We start from the raw sequence: 23,575 nt of genomic DNA on the forward strand, positions 1-23,575 counted from the left end.
AAGGAAGCAGGGTGGAGAAAGGACTGGGAAGGAAAATTGGAACAGGCAGACCTAGAAATATCCATACAGGTGATTTTGGTAGCTGGGCTCTTTACTGGAGTTCAAGTGCAACAGTAACAAGTCTTCAACTAAGTGTTGTGGTCTAAGGACAGAGAAACTGAAAGTGAAGAGTTTCATCTAGATACAGTAATAGTGGTAAAAAGGACAACTGGCTTCTGAATACTTTTTTACACATTTTGAATGTTGTTGCCCATAACAGGGCAGAGCCTGGGCAGACACACAGGTGAAATGCAGGTGGAGAAAAATTTTACCCCTTCATATTCTGTTTTCAAGTGGTTTTAAAGGGCTTATTTTGAACCTTCAAATACCCTGCTGAAGTCCAACTGTGCGTGTGCTCTCAGAAAGAGGTACAGGCTATCCTGAGAGCGAAGCCATCCCGAGGCTGGCCCTGAGACAATGGGACCAGAAGGTCTGGAGAACACAGCTCAGTCCCACTCGCAACCATACCTGTACACACTGGGTAAAAATTGGACATTTTGATTTTTTAGACCTCTAACGTGTCTGTTTTTCTGAAACTGCAGCAGAAGCAGAGTTTGGTATGGGAGCCAAACAGAATGCAGCTGCTTTGACTTTCCATAGATGATTTATTTATGATTATAAGCTAGTGCTGGTACACAGAAAGGATAAAACATAATAGGAATATAGCTGAATAATGAATTCACAAGAGGCTCAGAAAAATATTTGAAGTGAAAATCTTCCAATTTTCCCCTTTTCTACTTTTTAATAAAAATCACCATCAACACCTTGTATAGTAATCCCCCCAACCCCCCAGCCACAGTTTCCTCTTCTATGGTTTCAGTTACTCATGGTCAACCAAAGTCTAAAAATATTAAGTAGGAAATTCCAGAAATAAACAATGTTATGGGTTTTAAATTAAGCACTGTTCTGTGCACCAGGATGAAATTTTGTACTCTCCCACTGTCCCTGCCTGGGATATAAATCGTCCCTGTGTCCCATAACCATGCTGTACTAACCCAATTACTCACTTAGAAGCTATCTACCATCATGCTCTACCATCACGGTACTGCAGTGTCTGTGTTCAAATAACCCTTATTTTACATATTTAAGTAAAAAAATAAGTTTTTAAGGAAAGAAAAGTTACGCTGACAATTCAGACAAAGCCACAAAGTAACCCTTTCAAGTGAAAAGGTGAAAGTTCTGCACTTAAGGGAAAACAAAATAATCATACCATGAGGTTACTGTGATCTAAGTAAGAACTAACCTTCTGTCCAAGATATTCTGAAGAAGAAAAAAGAAATCTGCACTAATTTTGTTATCCTGCCTCAAATTGCAAAAAGTTTCAGCCATAGTTTGTGATAAGTGCTCAGCTGTGATGTAAAAGGCATTAACTCTGCAGCTCAGTGTGATCCACTGTATAAGGCACCCAGAGGAGAATTAGAACATAACCCCTAAGATAAGGTGGTGGGGGACATGCTGAAATAATGACTGAGCATTTAGCCTGTTTGTGTGACATACTGGTTTATATTGTGACTCTCAGATTTTCACAGCTGTCACCTGGAAAATCACCCTACTAAGTAAGTGTTTCTTGTTTCTTAACACTGAAAAATTAAAGAAGCAACAACAAATTCTTGCTGACCAATAAATTATTCTTATTCTCTACAAATGTACTTTGGTCCACCCAGTGACCTGGAGCAAAGGGCCACTGAGACTCAGGCAATTTTGACTCCTCAATTAGCAAAGAGGCTGGGCAGGCCTGGGCTCTCACCTTGTTTGGAGCTGACATCTGATGGGATGTGTGACGGGTGTGATCCTGGAGAAAAGTGCTCGTCGCTGTAAGTGATGAGGGGGGTGAGCGGGTGGACCGCATGGGACGGCTGCACCACGGGCACTTTATTTGACTGCAAAATAACCACAAGGTCAACCGTTAATATGGATGTCCAACTTGTATCTCCTCTCCCAAAGGAAATGTCACACAATTACAGTAACCAGTCATCAGTATAACCCAAGAATCATCTGCAGACCTTGACTGAAGTCACCTCTTTGATTCTTTGCAGTTTTCCATGTTAAACACTCCTGGAATACGAAACTATCCCACCATGAGACCATGCTGTTACCCGCTTAGAGGGGTCCTTAGAGACTGAGGTGGATCATTATGATTCCCTATCACATGAAACCCTGTATATACATATTTATCCTCCCTTTTGGATTATATCCCCAGGTTAAGGTCAATAAAGAGTTAATGGAACAAAAGTTATAAATGTTTTATAAGCTCTTTATTGATTACATATGTCTGACAGGAAAAAAGCATGCAATAAAAAATTCTCATGAACATATAAATGAATAAATGTTGCCAATCCTAAGGGAAAATTTTTAAATAACTCAACAGATATAGATTTATAGTTTATAAATTTATAATTCTGTAGTTGTGTATCTTTAAGAACCACGTGACACCATTTTTTCACATCTTACAGCTCTGTCAGACATCACTGTGCATCACGCTTCGGCCTCTACTCAGTTTATCTTCTGTTTCTCTAGTTTTCAAAAGTAATGATAAACTCCTCCTTATTTAAATAATATATAATTTGAAAATACATTTTTAAGTTGGTGACATTTTATATTTTAACATACTTTATAGATCTTGTGCTTTACAAATTTTAAAATTTAATTTGGAATCCCAAAACTATACAGCAATAACACATGTTCAAGGTTCAGATTATCTCTTAGGACTCCATCAATTTTGAATCTATGACTGTTCTGTCTGCAGACAAAGTTGAAGCCCTCCATCCTCCAAGAAAGAACTAAGTAAATCAATAATGTAAACAAGACTTAAGCACCTATAACCTAACTAGGGGATCATTTCAGTGAAACTCTAGTTAATGACAATATAGTACACTCTTGAAAAATGCTGAGAGTGGATGTTAAGTGTTCTCACCATAAAAATAACTTGGTGAGCTAATTTACACATTAGCTATATTTCCATTCCACAATGTAATAGTCAAAACATCATGTTCTACAGGATAAATACGTACAAATTTATGTATCAGCTTCAAAAACAATAAAGAAGAGAAACTCCACCCTCCCCCCCAAAGAAAGGAAGCAGCAGTTATAAACACGTGCACAATGGCCCTGACTTTAAACCCATCTACTAATTAAAGCTGTCTCAGGAACAGTCTCCACTTAGAAACACTGCTGTAATGAGTAATGCGGATTTAAGAGGAATCGAATATAATGATTTCACTAGTTCAGGCATGCCTTCACCATGATTAGTTTGAATTACAGAGATTTTACTGTACTATAGACTTAAGACATATGTGAAATCAGTTTCTTCAAAAGCGAATATTCATGTTTAAAAAAAAAAGAAACTGAGGAAGAACATGAAATGCACACAACGTGAATTGCCCATGACATAGGTGTATACCAGAGGGTTAAAAGACCCAAGCACACCTGCGTATGGTGGCTGCACTGAAGGTGCACACTCATTTTGAATTTGGTGGTTTTTTGTTTGTTTGTTTTTTTTTTTAAATTGGATGTAAAAAGTATGTGGTTCCAGTGGAAAAGAAGTACCCTCAGGAAAATTAGGAACAATCATCCTAGCAATACTTAATTCTCTTTACACCCTATCATTACATCCTCAGTCCAAAAGAAACTTGGGTGGGGGGAGGTAAAGGGGGAAAAAATCGCATGTTTTTGGACAGTGGTATAATTTCCATACTAGATTTTCTCTATAATTATCAGCTTCTGTCTAATGGCAAAACCTGCATAGCTTATATAGCCACTGGCATTTATTAAATAGAGCACCATTATCAAAGCCACACAGTTTTTCTCTACACACCTCAGCACACAAACATCTATGAATATAAATGTTTAAAAAGGTTTAAAAAGACCTTTTAATGCTTTTCAAGTATTAATGATGTAGTTTGCCAAATATACAGAATGAGCCTCTTAAATACAAGGAATTTAGAATGCTAGAGGAGGTAGGTGAAGGGTGGGAGTGGGGATATGAGGATATTATTATAAACCCTTTTGCAAATGAAGAAAAAAATTCTCAACACCCAAATGCTAAAATGAATACATTTCAACTGCAGTTCAGAATAACCACTTTGACTCATCTGAAAGTCTTAAGGGAGGTAATAATTGCCAAACAATTCACAAAGATATTTTTTTAGGGTGGTCGTAGTAAGCACTGCAGAAATCTTCTGGAAAGATGTATGTATTTTTTTGCATGCCTTTCCTGTTTCCAGAGCACCACCTTAAGGAACCTGCATTAGCAGGCAGCATCTTCTTAATGTCTGACCTGTCCCTCCAGTCATATAGCTCAGAATCTGGTGCCATGAATTTTTGCTAAATTATGCTATCCTTGCTCTCTTCTTAATTTTACGGTTTTCAACACAGATTTGCTTTCCTGTGGGAAGGAGATAAGAAGCTGAGGATTTTAATTTAAGCTCTGGCCTTGTCTTATATTTTGCAAGATGGATAGCGAAAGCAATACTAGTAGGTATGTTAAAGCCAACAAGGATTACGCCCATTTTTGTGGCCAAATAATAAGAGTAATATGAAATCTCAGTAATATGTGTGAGCAGAATTCTAAGGGTTATATTTTGCCTCCTGCCGACCATTTCTACCATGTATATAGACGGAACAAAGTGGATTCCAACCTACGCTGCAGATACTTGGCATGGTGCCATTATGGTCAACTGTCCTCAGCCCTAAGCTTGTGGGCTTGCCCTGATTTTAGGAGTTAAAACTGTCCTTTGATAATACATGTACACACAGGTGAGAACTCTGGGTCTGCTACTTTGGTTCAGTTTTAAGACAGACAGTACAACCATTCTTAATTCAATTCTTTAAATCTCCAAATAAGAATATGTTATATTTTCAGGTGGGGAATAGAGAAGAATAATCAACCCACTCCCTAAATCTCTGTAGACAAATGTATTTAACTACATTATAATGCAGTCTTACATGTCTATATGTGCATGCGTATATTTATTAAGCAACTAAAATAGTCCAAACAAGGTCCCCTTCTCATGCAGCTTACTTTCTAGGGGCCCAAAAGTAGGGACAGGCAGCAGGGGGTGGGTAAAAAAATAAAACAAAACAAATAAAAACTGAACAGAAAGCATCAAGTATTGTGAAGAAAATGAACTGGGTGATGGGAAAGACAGAGTGGGTCTAATTCCACATCTTTGTATCATGGTAAGGCTGTAAGAAACCTAAAGCTCTTTTAGTCCAAGCTCCATATTCTGTAAGATGGAAAGGTGAGAAAGAGAGGTCACCAGGGAATGAGTTGTCAAGCCAGGACAACTGACAGCACTTGTCAGAGTGCACACTCACTACCCAACTCCCGTAAAGTAGGGCGCTGCAAGTATCACAGGAACAGAGCCCTCGGGTTGCCCAACGCACTGGAATCCAGCAGTAGAGAAATTCAATCTTTTTAGTTCTTGCTCTGGGCTGGGTACCCAACACACACATCCTAAGTAGGTGCTTTTCCCACTATCCTCTAAGGGAGGGTGGAGAGAAAACCAGTAAAAGTTGCTTGGATTCTTTTTCACTCATAGGTCAGTCTTTCTTTCCAGTGGAGAATCACCAAGTATTTCCAATTTCTTTCATTATGCCAGGTGAATAGAATGCATGGTCACTCCACCTTTATGAGACAGTCAGCAGCTTTGTGTCATCCCAAATTCTCCACTTCTGCTCTAGGAGGTTCAGTAACCTGTTTATGCTCACATGGCAGCAAGTGGCTGAGCTGGGCTGAATAACTGTGGTTGCCCGATTTTAACTGCACATCCTTTGCTCCTGGGCAGGGGACTGGTGGATAAGCAAAGGAGGTTCAGATGAAAAGAACAGGTATTGAAAATATAAAGGACAGAAAGGAGATAAAATATAAAGAACAGACTCTGGAAGACAACTCTCTCAGCACTCACACATGTCTATTTAGTAGGATGACTGAAATCCCTTCCCAAACTTGACAGACTCGCCATTAGGCCATCGCACCCATGTACCACCCAATAATTACAACAACGAATACTGACCAAGCGCTTACTGTATGCTAAACATTTTATCTTTACAGCTGCCTTCTAGGCAGGTACTACTGTCATCCTCCTTTTCCAGATGAGGCGCAGAGAAGCTGAATAACTTTCCTAAGGGTGTGCTGCTCAGGAGTGGCAGAGCCAGAATTCAAATGCACAAAGTCTGCCTCTAGAGCCGAATTTCATTACCAACACACCATGCAGCCTCCTTGAAGAGCCAAGTTTGTAAAATCTTGGACACTGAGTTGACCATCTGGGCCATACCTGATAGTATGTGACATCTATGAAAGTGTGTGGTCTCTGTCACGGGCACAGGAATCACATCAGACAAAGAGGCACCTCAGTATAAGTGGTCAGAACTGTAGAGACTCAACAGCCGCCTTCTTCTCCGGGACTAGAAAACATTCCAAGGAGCTTGGTTGGCTGCCACCCAGGCTGGTCCCTGCAGGTAAGAACCTCCTTGGCATCACAGCCAATAAAACCCACACCTCCTGTGGACACGAAGTGGGTGCCACTTAGGGATCCTGAGAGCTATCCCCAAAGCCGCGTTCCCAGAAATGACCCACTCACCACTGGCAGGATCTCAAAGTATCGTGAAAGTTGTCAGCTTCTGAGGATGTGGTTCTGGGAAGGACTGAAGTGGTTCAGCTCCCTCCTGGCTAAGGCCGTGGGCCTGCTGGTAAATAGAAGCCTGCTGACCTGACAGCCAGTCCCCACTGCATCTCCAGACTTGAACTAAATCCACAGCACAGGATCTGGCTGTGCATAAAGGTCTCAAGTTCCATTTCAATTGGCTGTGCATTTTATCAATGGTGCTCTTGGGAGTAACCGAATACATGGGAATTTAACACTCTGCCCACTAACTGAGATGAGGAATTTCATCTGGCCTCAACCATTATGATAGCATTTTGCTTTTTATTAAAATATGAAGATGTCTGGTCTTCATAAAATAAAGCCATGTAATGTCCCTTTCCCTTCTCTTCTGAGAACCCTTCTGAAGCCTTCTCACACAGAAGGGCAGTATTACATTATCCAAAAGGATGTCCTTATGTTTGCATCCACTAACCTCAAAAATAACATTCAGTACTGGAAATATTTACTCCCATCCACCAAATATGAACACCTGGTTCAGGTGTTACATGGCTTTCAAGTCTGAGAGCACCCCTGGGTAGGATGCTGCAGGTATTTCCAGGTAATGAGGAAGCCTTGGGCTCTAAAGGTTCCAACATTCACAGGGCCCGACTCCGGAGCAAAGGGATGGTCTACAGACCTTCAACAGCAACTTACAAATACCATGTCCTCCTAGGAGGGGAAGGACCAGTCACAGGGGAAGGAATTAATATTGACTGGACACCTGGTAAGTGCCAGTCATCACAGGAGTGCTTTCATATGAGCTCTGGCCCGCCTTCACACAGTGGGTATTACTACCCCATGTTTATAGATGAGGAGGCTGAGGCCCTTTGAACACAGAGCGAAGTAATCATTAGTGGGCAGATGGGCTGTGCTTGTGTTGGTTTGACACCAAGGCCCCTCTCGTACTGTCCACACTGTGGTCCCTAGCTTCTCTCTCCACCTCTGTTCCAAACCATCGTGCCAGCTAAGTGTGGCCTGTCATGGACTCAACTATAATGAAATAGCTAGACAGAAACAACTGACCACTTGGAGAAGACTGATGTCACCAGCAGGACTCCAAACAGACTGCTGGAGAACAGCTTTCAAACAAGAAACCACAGAGTGCCCACTCTTCTTAGTTCTCTACAAGGCGATGATTCTACACATTACATCAGCTAATCATGAAACCACCCCTAAGTTAGACATTGTGAGTTTTGTTTTATAGAGAACACAGAGGTTCTGACTGGTTAAGTAATTTATGTAGGTTTACATAGGATGTTAAGTAGCAGAGACAGGTTGTGAACCCAAGTCCACCAAATACACAGCTCTGGTATCCTCTGGCTGTCAAGTTGAAGACACCACCAATAATAAAAAGTTGAATACTCAAATACATAACACCAAGGCCAAGAGTTCAAATCCTAAACATCCAAATGCTACTTAGTTGCTAACCTTACATAATCCACTTACTTTTTTAGGACCTTAGTTTCTTCATTTGTCACATGGATAGAATACTCACAGGATTAAAATGAGAATTAATATTAATGAGTAATACAAATAAAACACGTAACTCAGGTCTTGCCATGTAATATGTGCTCAATAAATACTGACAAAATGGATAAAGGAGACCGGGGAAAGAGGGCCTGCAGATGAATTATTATACTCTAATCATTTAATATCACTCATCTCTAAGACACACATTGAGTTAGGGAGCCTCTGGAACTTAGGGGTCTAAACCACACTTTGAGAACTGCTCCCTTATAGCAAAGTAATAATATATAAAATAGCTGTTGATTATGGATGGTCCCAGCCAAATAAGTGAAAAGAATTTTTTCAGTTGACTTCGGAGAGAAACAGATGTATGGGTTACAGATACAGAATGGTTGCATGATGCAGTAATCTATCATTTCTTTTTGCTCTTATTTGCTAGGACACCGAATGTATAAATGAAGATAAACCTTAAAGATAAGTAAAAATAAGCATATATACTACATCCATTTACATGATAATTAAAGTGTTTTAAAACCTTGATTCATTTAGCTTAGTACAGAATCATAGAGTTATATTCTTTTGTGCAATGTTGAATATTTTTTTCAAATGTATTCTTGACATTCAATAGCTGGAAATGTGGATTTGTACCCGTTGGCACTAAGACGCCTTACTTCAGTTCCCTAAGGTAAAGTCAGCCATAACCTTCTCTGTCCTTACAGGCCCCAGGCCAGGACTCTTTATGTATTTACCATATCGTCTTGTTGCTATTTGTGCATCTGTTTTCTCTCACTGGATGGAGATTTTAACTTGGTGACTTGTCCCCAGCATCTAATACAGGTCCTGGCAAAGCAGAGACATTCAATACCTATCTCTTATGACTCATTGTCTGAATAAGTTTTAACACTAGGAAGCCAGCTGCTTTTAAAAGAATTCATAGCCTTATATTAAAAGTAGGGAGTGATGGCATTTTCTTTTGCTGCATGAAAAACTCACTGCAAATTTAGGAGCTTAACGCATCCCAGTTCATTGACAGCTTCAACTGGGCAGGATTCTGGCACAGTGTGACCAGCTCCCTGCTCGGCGTACCTGTCACAAGGCCCAAATCCAGGTCCTGGCTGGTTGGGTTCCGTTCCTGTGTTTGTTTCCATTTTGTTGCTGGCTGTTGGGTGGGGGGCACCCACATTACATGACAAGCAGTCCCTTCCACCTTAAGCCATCAGTGGCCTGTCAAATCTTCCTGCAATGGGAACCTCTGACTTCCTCTTCTATGTCAGGAGAGAAAGCTCTCTGCTTTTGAAGGGCTCCTGTGACTGAGCCAGGCCCACCTAATGATCCATTTTCCTCTGTCAAAGGTGAGAGTAGGGGAGGCAGAGGGAGGGGCTCATGATACTGCAAGGCTACTCTCATCTGATAAAACAAAGATAAGACATTTCACTCGCCCATTTTTTTCTCTCCTTGACAAAAAGTTATCACCAAAGACTCCTCTGCGGGTAAGATTTATTATTCTGATTGCCCTATAAGGTTCTAAGTCTGGCTCGTTTTGTGTTGTCTTTTCTTTCTCCAAGGCTGTAACATCCTGTGTGCAGACTCACACCCAACAGAGCTTCAGTTCAGAGGGAAGGACCCCAAATTTAGCACACTGTGCCCTTTCCTCCTCCCACATCAGGGAGACCAGGGAGAATCATGTGGAAGCAAAGGTCCACAAAACCTCAGGGGCAGGGCTTAAGAAACTTCAGAGGGCAATCATTCAGTGGAGATGAGGAGCAAAGTAAACTTATTTTGAAGAAAATTTTGAAAGAGTTTGCTTTTCAACATTAACAATCAATAATTCAAAGTTTGGATAATCACTTGCCTTTTTAGAAAAGTTTTCAGATAATAATTATTTTAAGTACAATTATTCTATTAAAAATCATGAGAACCTTAAGCTTTATTTTAACTTAATTATCTGGCCTTTTTGGGTAACTAAAGAGTTCTATAATTGCTTTACCATTTGTTAGTCACTAATAATAATGCCCCAAGTGTTCTATGAAATAAAGATGCGAGAAGGGAAATAAACCAAGGGACGATAATTAGAGCAAGAGAGAGGACCAAGATGTGAAGGGAGAGTGAAAAAGACAAAGGAGGGACATTTGCTGAATATCGACTATTCTAGAAACAATGAACGACAAATCTGTGACCAAATTTATTTCCCCGTTTTCAAATAAAGAAACTGGGGCTCAGAAAGATTGTTTTTACCAAGGTTACCTAGGCTGGACTGTCAAAGGGAGAACATGGATCAGCTACAGATCTGTGTAATTCTGAACACTTGAGCTTTACATGGTGAACTTCTGAAAAGAAATGATAACAAGGAACCAAAAGGGAACCCACTGTTTTCAGTAACTGGACTCTAAGTACAGAGATTGGGTCAAGGTCAGAAGCTGAGGAAAGAATAAAGAAAAAAAAAAAAAAAAAAAAGACACCTAATGGTGTAAAGTTGCAATTCTTATCATAGGACTGATTTCAAAACACCTTCAACACACCCCTAATCCCTATGCACTCCATTTGTTTTTCATGTTAAAGACTGTCTTTGAAAACTAAGAGAAGGAACTGGAGTCAGTCAAGATAAACAAGCCAAAAAATGAACCAAAACAGATCTGTGAGGTACTGCACACCCCCGGTGGTAAAATGTTACAAGTAAGGTGATGCAGCGCCTAATGGAGGTGGAATAAGGGAGGGTATATTGGTGAGAGAAAGGCTTGCCAGGTTCCCAGAAGGCAATAAGCAGGAGAGAGGCCTGCCTGGGCTGGAGCTGAGGAGCACAGGGGCTCCACCAGGCACAGATGTGTACGCATTTTACAGTAGAAGTGACAGCAGGCAGAGTCCAAAGGGTCACAACACTTTCTGGATTACAGACACTGAAAATCTGAGAAAGCTGTGTATAGGTACACAAACACAATCGCACATCAATGCACTGGCTTGAGGGGCTACGGTGTGTACTGGGGAGGACAGAGCACTTAGTGGTCCATGATCCCTAGGAAAGAACTGCTGCCCTGTTCCAAAAGGGCAGAGCGTTTACCAATCACTGCGTAACTTATGTAAGATCCACTTCAGTCAGTTGGTGAAAGCAGTATTTGTGTAGATCAGTGGGTGTGAAGGTGGGTGAGGAGTCAGGGGCAAGTGCCTTCTTTGTTTGTCACAAGAGTGCCCAGAGCAGGGGCAGCAGACCAGTTTCTTCTATAGTCCAGAGATAAGGCTTTATGATGAGGCATCAGGAAAGAACGGAACTGGAGGCAACTCCAGAGGCTCTACAACCAGAGAGGAAGGGCACTGCTTGGAGATGGGAGAGGAGTTGGAGCAAAGTCTGAAGTTCAGCAGCCATCAATCCTGTGGTGCCGGTCTGAATACAGGTTTAAAAGTGGGGTAGGGTGACTCCACTGTCCAGGGATGTCACACTTGAGACAGGGTCATCCTGCAGCCACCACAGTCACTCCTCTCTATTACCCAGTTTCAGAGGTGGAAGATATCTTAAAGCACTAACAATGTACAGCAGGAAAGGAAGAATGTTTGGGGCTTGAGAGATGGACTTAAGATCCCCTGGGGTGGGAGAGCTAGCTGAAGTCTGCAGAGGGTCAAGGTCAGGGAAGTCCCACAGCTACCCAGATGGGGAGTGCCGGTTCATGTTTATATGCTCAGACTGCAGAGAGATGGTGCGAAATTCCATGGAGGTGAAGCCAACAGACTTACACCTAATTATTTCGTATTGAAAGGGACCCTTCCTCCTTGACGTGAAGTAATTGTGAAAAGCATTTGCCTATTTTAGTTTAAATAAAATTAAATTTTAAGATCGATGTGAAGCATTTACAGAACAGTACTGGGAATGCTTACATGCCAATTTTGTTCCGCTAAGCCTTTCTGATTTTAACAAGTGCTGTTATGTGTAAAATATTCTTTGCTTAAAACTAGGTGTTCCAGTAAGAGAAAAGAGTAACATCAAGTCTTTGAGGGCCCTCATTTTGCTGAAGGAGTTGCTGAAGAGCCTTTCAGAAATTGAAAAGGAAAAATACAACAAATAAACTATTTGGGGTTCAACCCTTATCAGTAAGATTAGAGCTAAAAGTATAAATAATTGTGAGCTGAAGTTCATGGGAAACTCAAATTATTTTGCATCAATGTATAAATGTGACATTTACACACACACACACACACACACACACACACACACACACACACCCCGTATAGCTCTTCTATAGACTTGCACTGTCCCATATGGCAGCTTGAGCCCTTAATAGTCCAGATTCGGATGTGCTGTAGGTGCAAAACACTGGATTTCAAACAGTATGAAAAGAATGTAAAATATTTCAATATGTTTTATACTGGTTAAATGTTGAGATCATATTTTGATATAGTATATGAAATAAAATTACTATTAAAACTAATGTTACCTATTTGTCTTTACTTTTTTATTTTTATTTATTTATTTTTTTTAGTTGTAGATGGACACAATACCTTTATTTTATTTATTTATCTTTCTGTGGTGCTGAGATTGAACCCAGGGCCTCACACGTGCTAGGCAAGCGCTCTACCACTGAGCTACAGCCCCAGCCCCAGCCCCTGTCTTTACTTTTTTGGTGTAGCTATGAGAAAATTTTAAATTATAAACGTCATGGATTTGTGACTTGAATTTTATACCTCTCAGAAAATTCTTCTTAAAGTTTAAAAATTTATGAGTAGGACTGCTCCCTTTCTCTCCTGAACTCCAAATTGATTAAAATAAAAAGTAGGTATATAACCCTTTTCCCCTCGGATTTTTTATTGGTATATTACAGGCATACATAATGATTGGAGTTGTTGTTACATATTCGTACATGCACAAAATATGTCATGTATAATTTTGACCAATATCACTTCCCTCCAGTATATGACCTTTTATACAACGATTCCTTTTATGGAAAAGAAAACTATGGATAAAGAAACTTAAAATCAAAAAAGTGGGAGAACTGGCACTCCAAGTTGAGTTTCAATAACGCATTCCGAGGGCCAAGTCAGTAAGTTTAAAACCAAATATTTATATAATAAGCAGTAATGAAACTCAAAAATATTCATTTTATGTTGTGAAAAAAATTACTAAATGATATCAGTGTTTTATAACAGGTTAGAATCACCCTTATGAATAAGTGGTATGTTGTAGAGCAGTTATATATAACTTCTTCAACTTGTCAGCTTGATTTTAAAATACCAATACACACATATTGTGTGTATTGGTATTTTAAAATCACAAGTTACTGATGAACTCATCCTTGGTAGCAACCATCTTTTCCATTCCATATGTTGTTTGGAAAGAAAAAGCAAAGCTTATCTCAAGTGAAAACAGTGCTGTAAGACATCACTATCCGCAGGACATATTTATATGAGTCAAGGAAAAAGAACCTTTTGTTTTGGATTTAAAAAACAAAGTCCTGAAATGAGTTGGAAATTGAGGTTGAAAACTTAAAATGACAAAGCAGATTACATAAATCAGGTTCAACATAATTTTGCACATTTTGATCCATTTTAAATGCTGAAATAAGTCAAGCTAGAAAACTTTCCTTGAAAACATTTGTTTCAATGGTACAAAAAGAGGAAGCAAAATATAAAATCTTTTCAAAAGACTTTCAATTCTCTTTATGTATTATGAAAGAGAAACTTTCTATATCCTGTGGAAAGTTATAGTAGCAAAGATGACAATATTATTCTTTGCTAGTGAAAGGAACACTTACGTGAATACAAAAATCAAAGATAAACTACATTTTGCATCATTTATTGTAGTGGGAAATTTCCTTCCTGAATTTTACTTTGCATTTCCATCCTTCTTCATGGGAATGCGCTGATGAACTCCAGGCAGATACTGAAGGCCTGACCTACATATCTTTCCCAAAAGCAATCTACATGACCCTGAAATTACCATAATGTGTTGGAGCTGGCTTGTTCTAGCTTGAGAGTTGATTGCAAGATTTTCAGGTACTTTGAGAGCCTATTATTATGGGTTGGTAGCTTGAGATTGGTCATGGTGGGATTATTTACACCATGGAAATTGGCAAATGTGAAAAGTCCCTTCTCCCCAAAGCTGTTTGGTTGTTAAACATGTAACAGCACACCACTGGCAAATACAGAGTCCCTTCCTAAATTACTAGGGAAATACTCTTTTTCTCCCTTTCTTATTTCTCTTTGACAAGCAACAGAGCCATAAACTTGATTTTTATCTGAAACCATTTCAGAATGAGAAATTTCAAAGATGGTCATTTTGCATGATCTAGAATGACCTGATTCATGACCCACTTCCTGCTGACACTGAGGGATGTGCGGCCACCAGTCAGTAATTATTTTGCCTGGTTCCTTGCTGATGGGCCTAAACAGCAGTAGGTTTGAGTCACTGGGTGGAAGGAGCTCAACTCACAGCAATGAGAAGAGATCTGCAGATTTATGGGCTTTTTCTTCCTTTTTTTTTTTTAACGTCTCAAAAAAAAAATAGTTAATGCACACAAAAAGTGTAAAATACTTGATGGGATGATTTTAGAAAGTTATCCCTAAGAAATGATTTTTACACAGAAAAACTAACAATCGAGACAGTTTCACATGTGCGTTGAAGAATGGATGAATGCCACTTTCAACATGGGGCAGTATATCAGAGGGCAGCTGTCCAGGCCATAGGCAAGACCCTGGCATGGGGATAAATATGAAAAAAGAGAAAGATTCTCTGTTGTTCCACACACATTCCCTCCAGAAACATAATCAGTTCATTCTATGGAATATGAAAATTGGTTTAGGGATTTTTTTTTTAACGCCAATTTTGGATTCTGGAAAAAAGAATAAAAGATCCAAGGGCCAATTCAAGAATGTTAGTTCTCCAGACACTTTACTCCAACAATACTCTTCCTGGGTTTCTCAACCAATGCGGCAAGAGAAGCCTGGTTCTTAAGAAAATAATAGCATTCTGGATTTCAAGTCTAAGGGCCTGGGTCCCGCCTGCTACTTGCTATGTGCACTGGGTAAATGACTTACCCTTTCTGTTTCAGATTCTTCACTAAGAGGGGTGAGCATTTCCCTGGCTAAGTTTGTGTAAGGATCAAATAAGATCATGCATGGAAACACCCTAAGCAAACGGTAAGACACTGTGTAAATACAATGTTAATTCCACTTTGGAATGACAAAAGTCATTAAGTTTACTTACTCCATTGGGAGTATTTTTACCAGAGTCAACATGTATGACTTCAGTGAACACCAAATGAATGTAACTGAAATCTGATGAAACAGTTATAATGACCTCAAAGAGTCCTCTGAATCCCTGTGCTTCACTATTGACTTGCTGCCTAGAAGAAATCTCTGCTTTCTTACTGAGATCCCTTCAAGTAAGAATGTTTTTCCACTGGACGCAGTGGTACACGCCTATAATCTCAGCAACTCAGGAGGCTGAGACAGGAGGATCAAAAGTGCAAGGCCAGCCTCAGTGACTTAACAAAACCCTGTTGCAAAATGAAAACAAAACAGACTCAGGATGTAGCTCAATGGTACAACACCCCTGGGTTCAATCCCCAATACCCCAAATTAATATTTTTCTTATGCTACAATATTGTCCACCCTAATACTTGAAGGGATATTTCAATTTACTTCCCTAATATGTATCAGCTGCTCTATCTGAATTTCAAGATTTTAATGGTGTTTGAATGGAAGTAGGTCAGTGGATGATTGGTCACGTAAGCTTATCCAGAAAGTGGGAAAAAATATAAATACTGAGGGCCAAGAAACACTGAAATGATCCACATCCGTAGGCAGCAAAAAGGTACAGGCAAGTGAGAAGAATGGGCAGGCAAGACCCTGTGTGAAAACTTGGCTTTTGTGACCCACGAGCGCTGGATCACTGCCACCAACAAATGACATAGTGTGGGACTGAGTATGCCCTTAAGGGCCCTTTTCAGCTCCAGTGACCCCGAGATCCCAAGGGTTCTAAAGTTCTGAACACTAGCATGCTATCTTTCTGACACTACATCTAGAAGTGACTTCCGAAGGAGAAAGTCAGGGAAGCAAAAGAAAAAACTGCCTATGGCCAGAAATGACTTATTAGTCAATTAAATTTTTAAAAATCATTTTTCAGACGGCTCAATAATGTACTGCTGATGGTGGGTAATAGTTTGGTGGCCCGTGAGCACTGGTAATCTGAAATAACATCATAAACGTTTACAGAGTAGATGTAAGCAGAATTTAAAACATCATTTAAAATATTAGTAATCAGGCCGGACGAAGTGGCCCATGCCAGTAATCCCATTGGCTCGGAAGGCTGAGGCAGGAGGATGGAGAGTTCAAAGCCAGCCTCAGCAACTGAGCAATGCCCTTTCTCTAAATAAAATACAAGAAAGGATTGGGGATGTGCCTCAGTGGTTGAGTACCCCTGGGTTCAATCGCTGGTACAAAAAAAAAAAATAGAAATATTACTAATCAGATTTCTTCCAGTGCAAGGATCTACCTGCCTTGCGTTATCCAAGCAGTTGGATAAGCCTGTGACCAGGGAAGAGACAGATGGTAGCCACCGGAGTGAGTTGCAGAGGTACAGGAAATCTAGCCTCACATCCCACGAGTGGAGGGCACTGATTTTCAGGGTCTAAGCCCCAAGACTTGTATACAGCAACTGTGGAGGAATTGTCCTGCCATCTTCCAGGAATCGGGGTTCCTGGTCTTCTCTAAGTACTTTGTTTCAAGGTAACACATTGTTGGCAGCTTTCACTAGCTATGAGGAAGCCACCCCAAGGAAAGACTGATATTTTGGGAAGAAAACCAGAACTGAACCATAACAAAAACCCCACATTTACATTAGTTTACAAAGTGTTTTTATACTCCTTGTCTCATCTGAATTTCGCCATCCTTCAGTAAGAAGGTACTAATTAAGGTATTTCAGAGAAGAACACGAAATTCAAAACATCCAAAATCATAGAGTAACAACACGAGAACTCAATTTTGTCTTCTTTTCACCAAATTATGATGCAGCCCAATTTCTGGCAGGGCCCTAGAGCCCCTCTCACTATGCAGGTCCCGGATTTGAGCTGGAGCCAGCCACAGGCAGATGTGACAGGTGTCAACTGAGCTAATGGATCAACAAGTTGTGGTACACACATGCAACGGAATACCCAGACCAGCAAGAACTTCCACAAGCCTCCTTCCTCCTAAAACGCCTTCATCGTCTGTGTTTTTCTAACAGATGGTTACGCAGTATCATTTGAACAAGCCAACGAATAGTAATAAGTTATGCAGAAGTCTTACCGTTCCCAAACCAAACTGATGCAGGAAAGACCGTAAGCTATTCTTCTTCCATACTGAGTAAACCCCATCCATAAAACAAAAAAAAAAATCATCGTTTTAAGGGGTGAATCTATGTGCCTGTTTTTTACTTTCTCCTTAATGCTCCAGTTTATGCTAATAATGGTCTTTCTTCAGGTTTCCAACTTTTCCAACTAATGACTATGCTCAAGATAATCTTGCCAACCTTGACTATAATTGCTAATTGTTAAAAAATAATTCAACCTTTTTCACCAGAATTTGAATGTGTCTATGAAAAGAATTTATAGGAATTCATTTTTTCCACCCACTCTATATAATCCAGCTTCAATCTGTAAATGTGATATGCCATAAATCGATATACATATTTTCTTTCATTTAACATGATGTGACATTTTCCTCTGCTTATTAATAATTTAGTTGTTTTCACAACCAAATGTGTTAACTTGTTGAGCCCCTCTGTCCTTTCAATTTTTAAAAAACTAGTTGATATTTAGGGCTTTCAAAATATTCAAAAGAAACCAGGAAAACAGTTTTGTAGCTCCTCAAAAAGTTAAACATAATGTTCACAGAAGCATTATTCATAATAAACAAAATGTGGAAATACTCCAAAAGGTCCATCAACTACTGAACAGTTAAATAAACTGTGGTATAAACATGCAATGGAATATTATTCAGCTGTGAAAAGAAATGATACTAACACACAATGGATAAACCTGAAAACATGCTAAATGAAATAAATCAGACACACAAAGGCCACATATTATATGATTCTTTTCATATAAAATTCCAGAACAGGCAAATCCAAAGACAGTGTACATGAAAGGTTGCTAGGGACTGAGAGGCAGGAGAAATTGGAACTAATAATGGATATGAACTTTCTTTCTGGAGTAATGGGAATGTTCTGGAATTAGACAGTGGTGACAGTTATGTTACAGTAAATATACTTAAAAACCACTGAATTGCACACTTTAAATGGTGAATTTTAAGTTATGTGAACCACGTTTGATTTTTAAGAAACAATCTAAAGGTGCAAAAATGAATATGGACTAAACGAGGAAAACTTAATGTATGAGGCAAACCCAGGTGACATTTCACTGTGTTCCTTGTAACTTTATATGCAGTGATGACAGGGGGACCTCAGCAGGCTGCAACTGGGATTAGAGACAACTCTCAGCAAAAGTGTGACATGCCTTATTTAGGGACATGGATGGCACCCACAATGTCATATGAATGACATGTCTAGGGGCTCTCCTCCCCCCCTCCCACCTTCCTGGGCCTGTCCCAGTGATGGCACAAAGGCAGTTCCACTCCTCCCTTTGCTGTTTCCTCCCAGGCACTCTCTGGAGTTGCTCCACCACTCTGACCCCCTGGGCCTGCCAGCGCACTGCCTGAAGGAGCGGGATGTGCTGACCCAGGTATCCTCCAACCTCTGGGAGCCAGCACTGTGTTCTCAGCTTTCGCTGGACTGTCAGGTAGACAGGTGGGCATGTGCCATGGCTGCTGAAGGGAACACTTCGTGCAGACTCTAAACCTAGACATGCAAGGGCATCCTGCTGGGCTTGCTACCAGGCTCATATTTTCATCAATAACCTGGAAATTACACATATTTAACTGAATGCTTGGGACTATGGTTTCTATTTTCCTATACTTTAAAATAACAGCATCTAAAAAAACGTTTCCACATTTATTTACTTACTTAATTACTTATTTATTTATGCTGAGAATTGAACCCAGGAACAATTAACCACTGAGCCACATCCCCAGCCCTTCTATCTTTTTATTTTGAGAAGGGTCTCATCAAGTTGCTTAGGGCCTCGTTAAATTGCTGAGGCTGGCTTTGAACTTGTGATCCTCCTGCCTCATCCGCCCAAGTGGCTAGGACTACAGGCATGCACCAAAATGGCTGGTAAATACAGCATTTTTTTTTAAACTAAAAAGTGCACAAAGAACCCACTTCAATGTGATATCCACTCCTTAAGAGGACTATGAAGTTCTAATAAAACATTTAAAATCACTCTTAGAATTTCAATAACTTTTTTCTTAAATATTTCCATTTTCCCAAATGATTTCAAAATTAACTTCAATAATGTTTCAAGTCATGTGTTTTATAAATTTAAGTTAAATTTTTCAATCTTGTCTCTCATTTCTCTATAGAGGATGTTGTGGGAAGCCATTCTCGTACGTGATTGGGCACCTCCCTGACTGGGTGTGAGGCGTTCCAGCTAAACTGTGTCAGAACTAATCCCCACCCTTTTTAGGTGCAAGAGCCCATCCATGTGGGGGTGTGACTGACCATTGACCCTGAGACCAATCACTGACCCTGACCTTGGAATGCTGTCCCCCTCGACCTTCATTGGATGGAACTTCCCCCGGAATTTCTTGTTCCCCAATAAAAGGCCATTCTCTGGCATGCCTTGCCTCTCTCTCCTGCTAGTCTCTTGTGTAAACCTCGCTACCCCACCGGGTGGCTCGAGGCAGGAGCCAGAGGGGGAGCCGTCTCAGACCTGGTCAAAGAAAAAGGTAAGTTGAGTTTATGTGTGTTTATTTTGATCTCACTAGTTAACTTCTATGCTTAGAACCTCTAGTATGACGCTAGCGTGCTGGTCACACGGTTGAGGATGTGGCCAAAATCTTCATATGACAGAGCTGTGGTTATGATCCCATTGCCTCTTCCTTTCGTGGGTTTGAGATGGGATGCTCATTTACTTCATATCAAAGAGGGAAAACTGCCACTTACAAGTGAACAAGAACAAAGCAGTTTATCAGAGTGGATTCTGCAGGGTTTGACTACTCCAGTCAGCCAATGAGGAGCACGGTGTTCAGAAGCCAGGCAAACAGGTCTACAATCCAGCTCCAGATGCTGCCACTCAGAATCCAGTGTCCCACATGGACTCCAAGCTACCACCACCCAGTCATAAATGCTCAGATGTGAGCCCACATCTGGTTCAGAGAGATTAAATCGTCCAGTCAATTCAGTTTGAGTCTATCCAACTCAATAAACACATCAATGAATGCCTTCTGAGTAAGGAAGGAACAAAGATAAGGAAAATCCCACCACCAATCCCAAGGGACAGAGTACCTACTCAGGGAAGTAAAACGAACATACAAATAACTATAATCTGGAATGTTAAAAGCAAAACCAGGCAATTGGAAGACGAAAGGCTAGGCAGGAGATAGGAACGATGAAAGGAGGGCAGTGATGGTAGGAATGTTCACAAACATGAGTGCTGCTGGGGAGGCAGAGGAGATAGCACAACTGTGTGACGCTCTGGACTTGTCAGGGAGGGGGAAGTCCAGGAGAGCAGTGAGGCTGCCCGGATGGACTAGCACAGGGAAGGCAGATGGGAAAGCAATGCTGATGAGCTCTTCTGGTTTCAGTGTGCAGTGGAAGCAAATCAGCAGCAATACTACTATACATCCATGTAAATAATTCTTTTTTTTTTTTTTTAAATGATGTTTCTTGCAACAAAATTAACAAAAGTGACTTCTACAAGGTCAGTGGGCTACCAACTGGTAGAATCAAAGCCAGACTCCAAGGCAGTGCTTCTGGTTCCAGACCATCCTAGAGCTCCATAATGCTAGCAATCGTGGATATGTTTCAAAGATTAGTCACAGAAATTTATATATTTTTCCAAAATCTGAGCAAGCTGGCTAAAAATATATAAGAAACAATGACATTAGATGATCATGAAAAAAAAAAAAAACATTCTCTGTGCTGATGAATGGGAGCTTACACATTTATATTCCTTTGTTTTTTTTTTTTTTTTTTTTTTTGTGGGGGGGGGATGCTCAGAGAGGCAGCAGACAGGCTGAAAAGTATGTAAAGACAGAGGAGGAGGAGAAATCAGACAGCCAATCAGACACGAGCTGTGTCACCCAGAACTGGCTGGTCACTTGAGCATGACTGGAGAGCACAGAAACCCTTGGCAGCTCACAGGCCTCTTGAGAGAGAAGGGCCCACTGATCCTGGTAGAAAGGACCTGGACCTTTGGATAACTCCCTCTCTACCCCTCCCATGACTTTCATCATTTCTGTTCACACAAACACGCCTTGGAAGAAGGGCCAAGCTCAGTAACCTCTGCAGGCAAACATGACGGACTGCATGAACCCAGAGGAGAAAAGGGGATTTTTTAATTTCTGTTTTTATAGATAATACAGATTTAACAGACTTGGTTGTGATGAAAAAAAAAAAAAAAACTACAAAGAGAAAAAAGGCTAGAAATAAATACACCAAAACGTTAACCACAATGTTAACTTATAAGACGATGGGTGGTATTTCTCTCCTATGCTTTGATGTATTTTCTAAAAAATTCTGCCTAGAATATTACACACTCTTATAATCAGAGAAAATGTCTTATTTTGGGAAAAATAGAAATGGCCATGCTATCTGAGATGGCTTGCATGAAAGAAACTGTATACTCTGAATTTTATTTTTGGATGGCCGCTGAAGTTAGACCCGCGGGTAGGTTTTGTTTTTGTTTTTTTCATAGCATTTCCCCATGTTGTTGCAGGGAAGAGAATATGTTCACACACACACTCAGAGATACTTTAGGTACACTGAAGGGAAGAGAGGGGAGCGTCTTTGCCTCCAACTAGCATGAAGTCACGTAGGACTGCTTCACTCCTAGCCACCACCCTGCTGCTTCTCAGTGCCATGGACCCTGTTCCTGAGAAGGGAAAGAACACCACACAGAAAACCCAGGACAGGAACATAAGGGTAGTAAGGTAAGCCACATGAAGGCTCCTCCAGTGGGAGGCAGGAGCTCCCTGGAGAGCACAACTCTGAGCGCTAAGCTGGCTAACCAGGAGCAGGTCCCCTGGGAAGGGAAATAACAGGGAAAGGCAAAGCCAGCCATGACAAGAGACTCATCTTCACTTTAATTCAAGAAAGGGATGGAGGTTTCAACCTTGAGTCCCAGCCATCCTTTGGAAGGAATACAGCTGCAAGGGACCTTGGCCTTGATACACAGCTTCATGAGGCTGTGCTTCAACTGTGAGGCTTCCTCTCCAGATTGCTCAGATTTTCCATATCAACCTTTAGGTGCTTTGCAAGAGATGAGTGTTTGTACCGAACTATGACACTGTGCAGGTATGAGGAGGTCTTCCTTTATCATTGTCTTATCTGCAATCAGTTTGTCACAGCACCTCTTTCTCACTTTCGGCTTCTTCTAGATTTGACTCATTCATCATAAACCCTTTCTCCTTGCAATCTGACCTGGTTAAGAGGTACAGCACTAATGATATTTCTGGGGGGGAACTCAGTTTTTGCAATCCAAATTAAAACATGGCATGGATAAAGACTGCTGCTTTTCTTCTGTATGTGTGCAATAAACTACATTAAAATGTCAGAGATGTTCAATAGCCTTGGAACTAGAGACGGCTACATCAAAGCAAGAGTAGCCACACTGTCAGGAGAAGCCCTCAAGCATTGGAAAGGTATTTTCTTTGCTCATTTTACCAGATCTTTCCCAAGTAGTAAACAGGATCACCTGTGAAACCAATAAAAAACATTAGCTTCTCAAGTCCCCTATTTACAAGGTACACTTTGCTGTGGGTTAGGATTAACAGTTAAATATGAGGTTTACAAATAAACAGAAAATAAGCAAACAAGCCCTGTTTCACTGCAAATTTCTCCTCTCCTCCCTTGCCCTCTACCCCTATTTACCCTTTTAATTACATTATGAAGAATCTGAAGTGAAGATCTTACAGATAATTATAGTTGACTTACGTGTGTTTTCTATTTTCTATCTTCAACCAGGATTACAGGATTGGATTCAGACCAAGTATCAAATTCAATGGGTCTCTCCTGTGTCACCAGTTTAGCAAGAAAACTCAGATGTGTCAAAACTTAACATTTCCACCTAAGGATATAGTTTTGTTAACAAAGGAGTTTGGCAGGCAAAGGTAATTTGTTAATCTGCTAGAAACTACTTATCTGCTGTGGGCATGCAATCTGTAGGCACATTTGAGTTAGCACCTGTGTAGAAGAACTAATTAAACGGGAGGCAAGAAGAACGATCTTCATAAGGCCATCCATATTAGGCCTTGGTGTTCGAGCCTGAGCACTCCCCTGGTGCTCAATTTGTTTCCATTATTAACAGACTGAAAACTAAATGCTCTTGACTTGCTGGAGGCTGCAG

At 40.5% G+C, this 23,575-nt stretch overlaps 1 protein-coding gene across 7 annotated transcripts in view; it reads right to left on the reverse strand.

The window, feature by feature from the left end:
• The window catches only part of Lef1 (lymphoid enhancer binding factor 1), a 113,254-nt gene that overhangs the window by 34,877 nt on the left and 54,802 nt on the right, over positions 1-23,575 (reverse strand). For all 7 annotated transcript variants that reach the window (XM_048813710.1, XM_048813711.1, XM_048813708.1 and 4 more), the window contains exon 4: positions 1,787-1,919. In XM_048813710.1, the coding sequence (XP_048669667.1) occupies positions 1,787-1,919 (133 nt within the window). The remainder of the gene's footprint in view (positions 1-1,786; positions 1,920-23,575) is intronic.

This window comes from Marmota marmota, unplaced genomic scaffold (assembly GCF_001458135.2).
Source record: "Marmota marmota marmota unplaced genomic scaffold, marMar, whole genome shotgun sequence".
In the NCBI taxonomy this organism is placed as follows: Eukaryota; Metazoa; Chordata; class Mammalia; order Rodentia; family Sciuridae; genus Marmota; species Marmota marmota.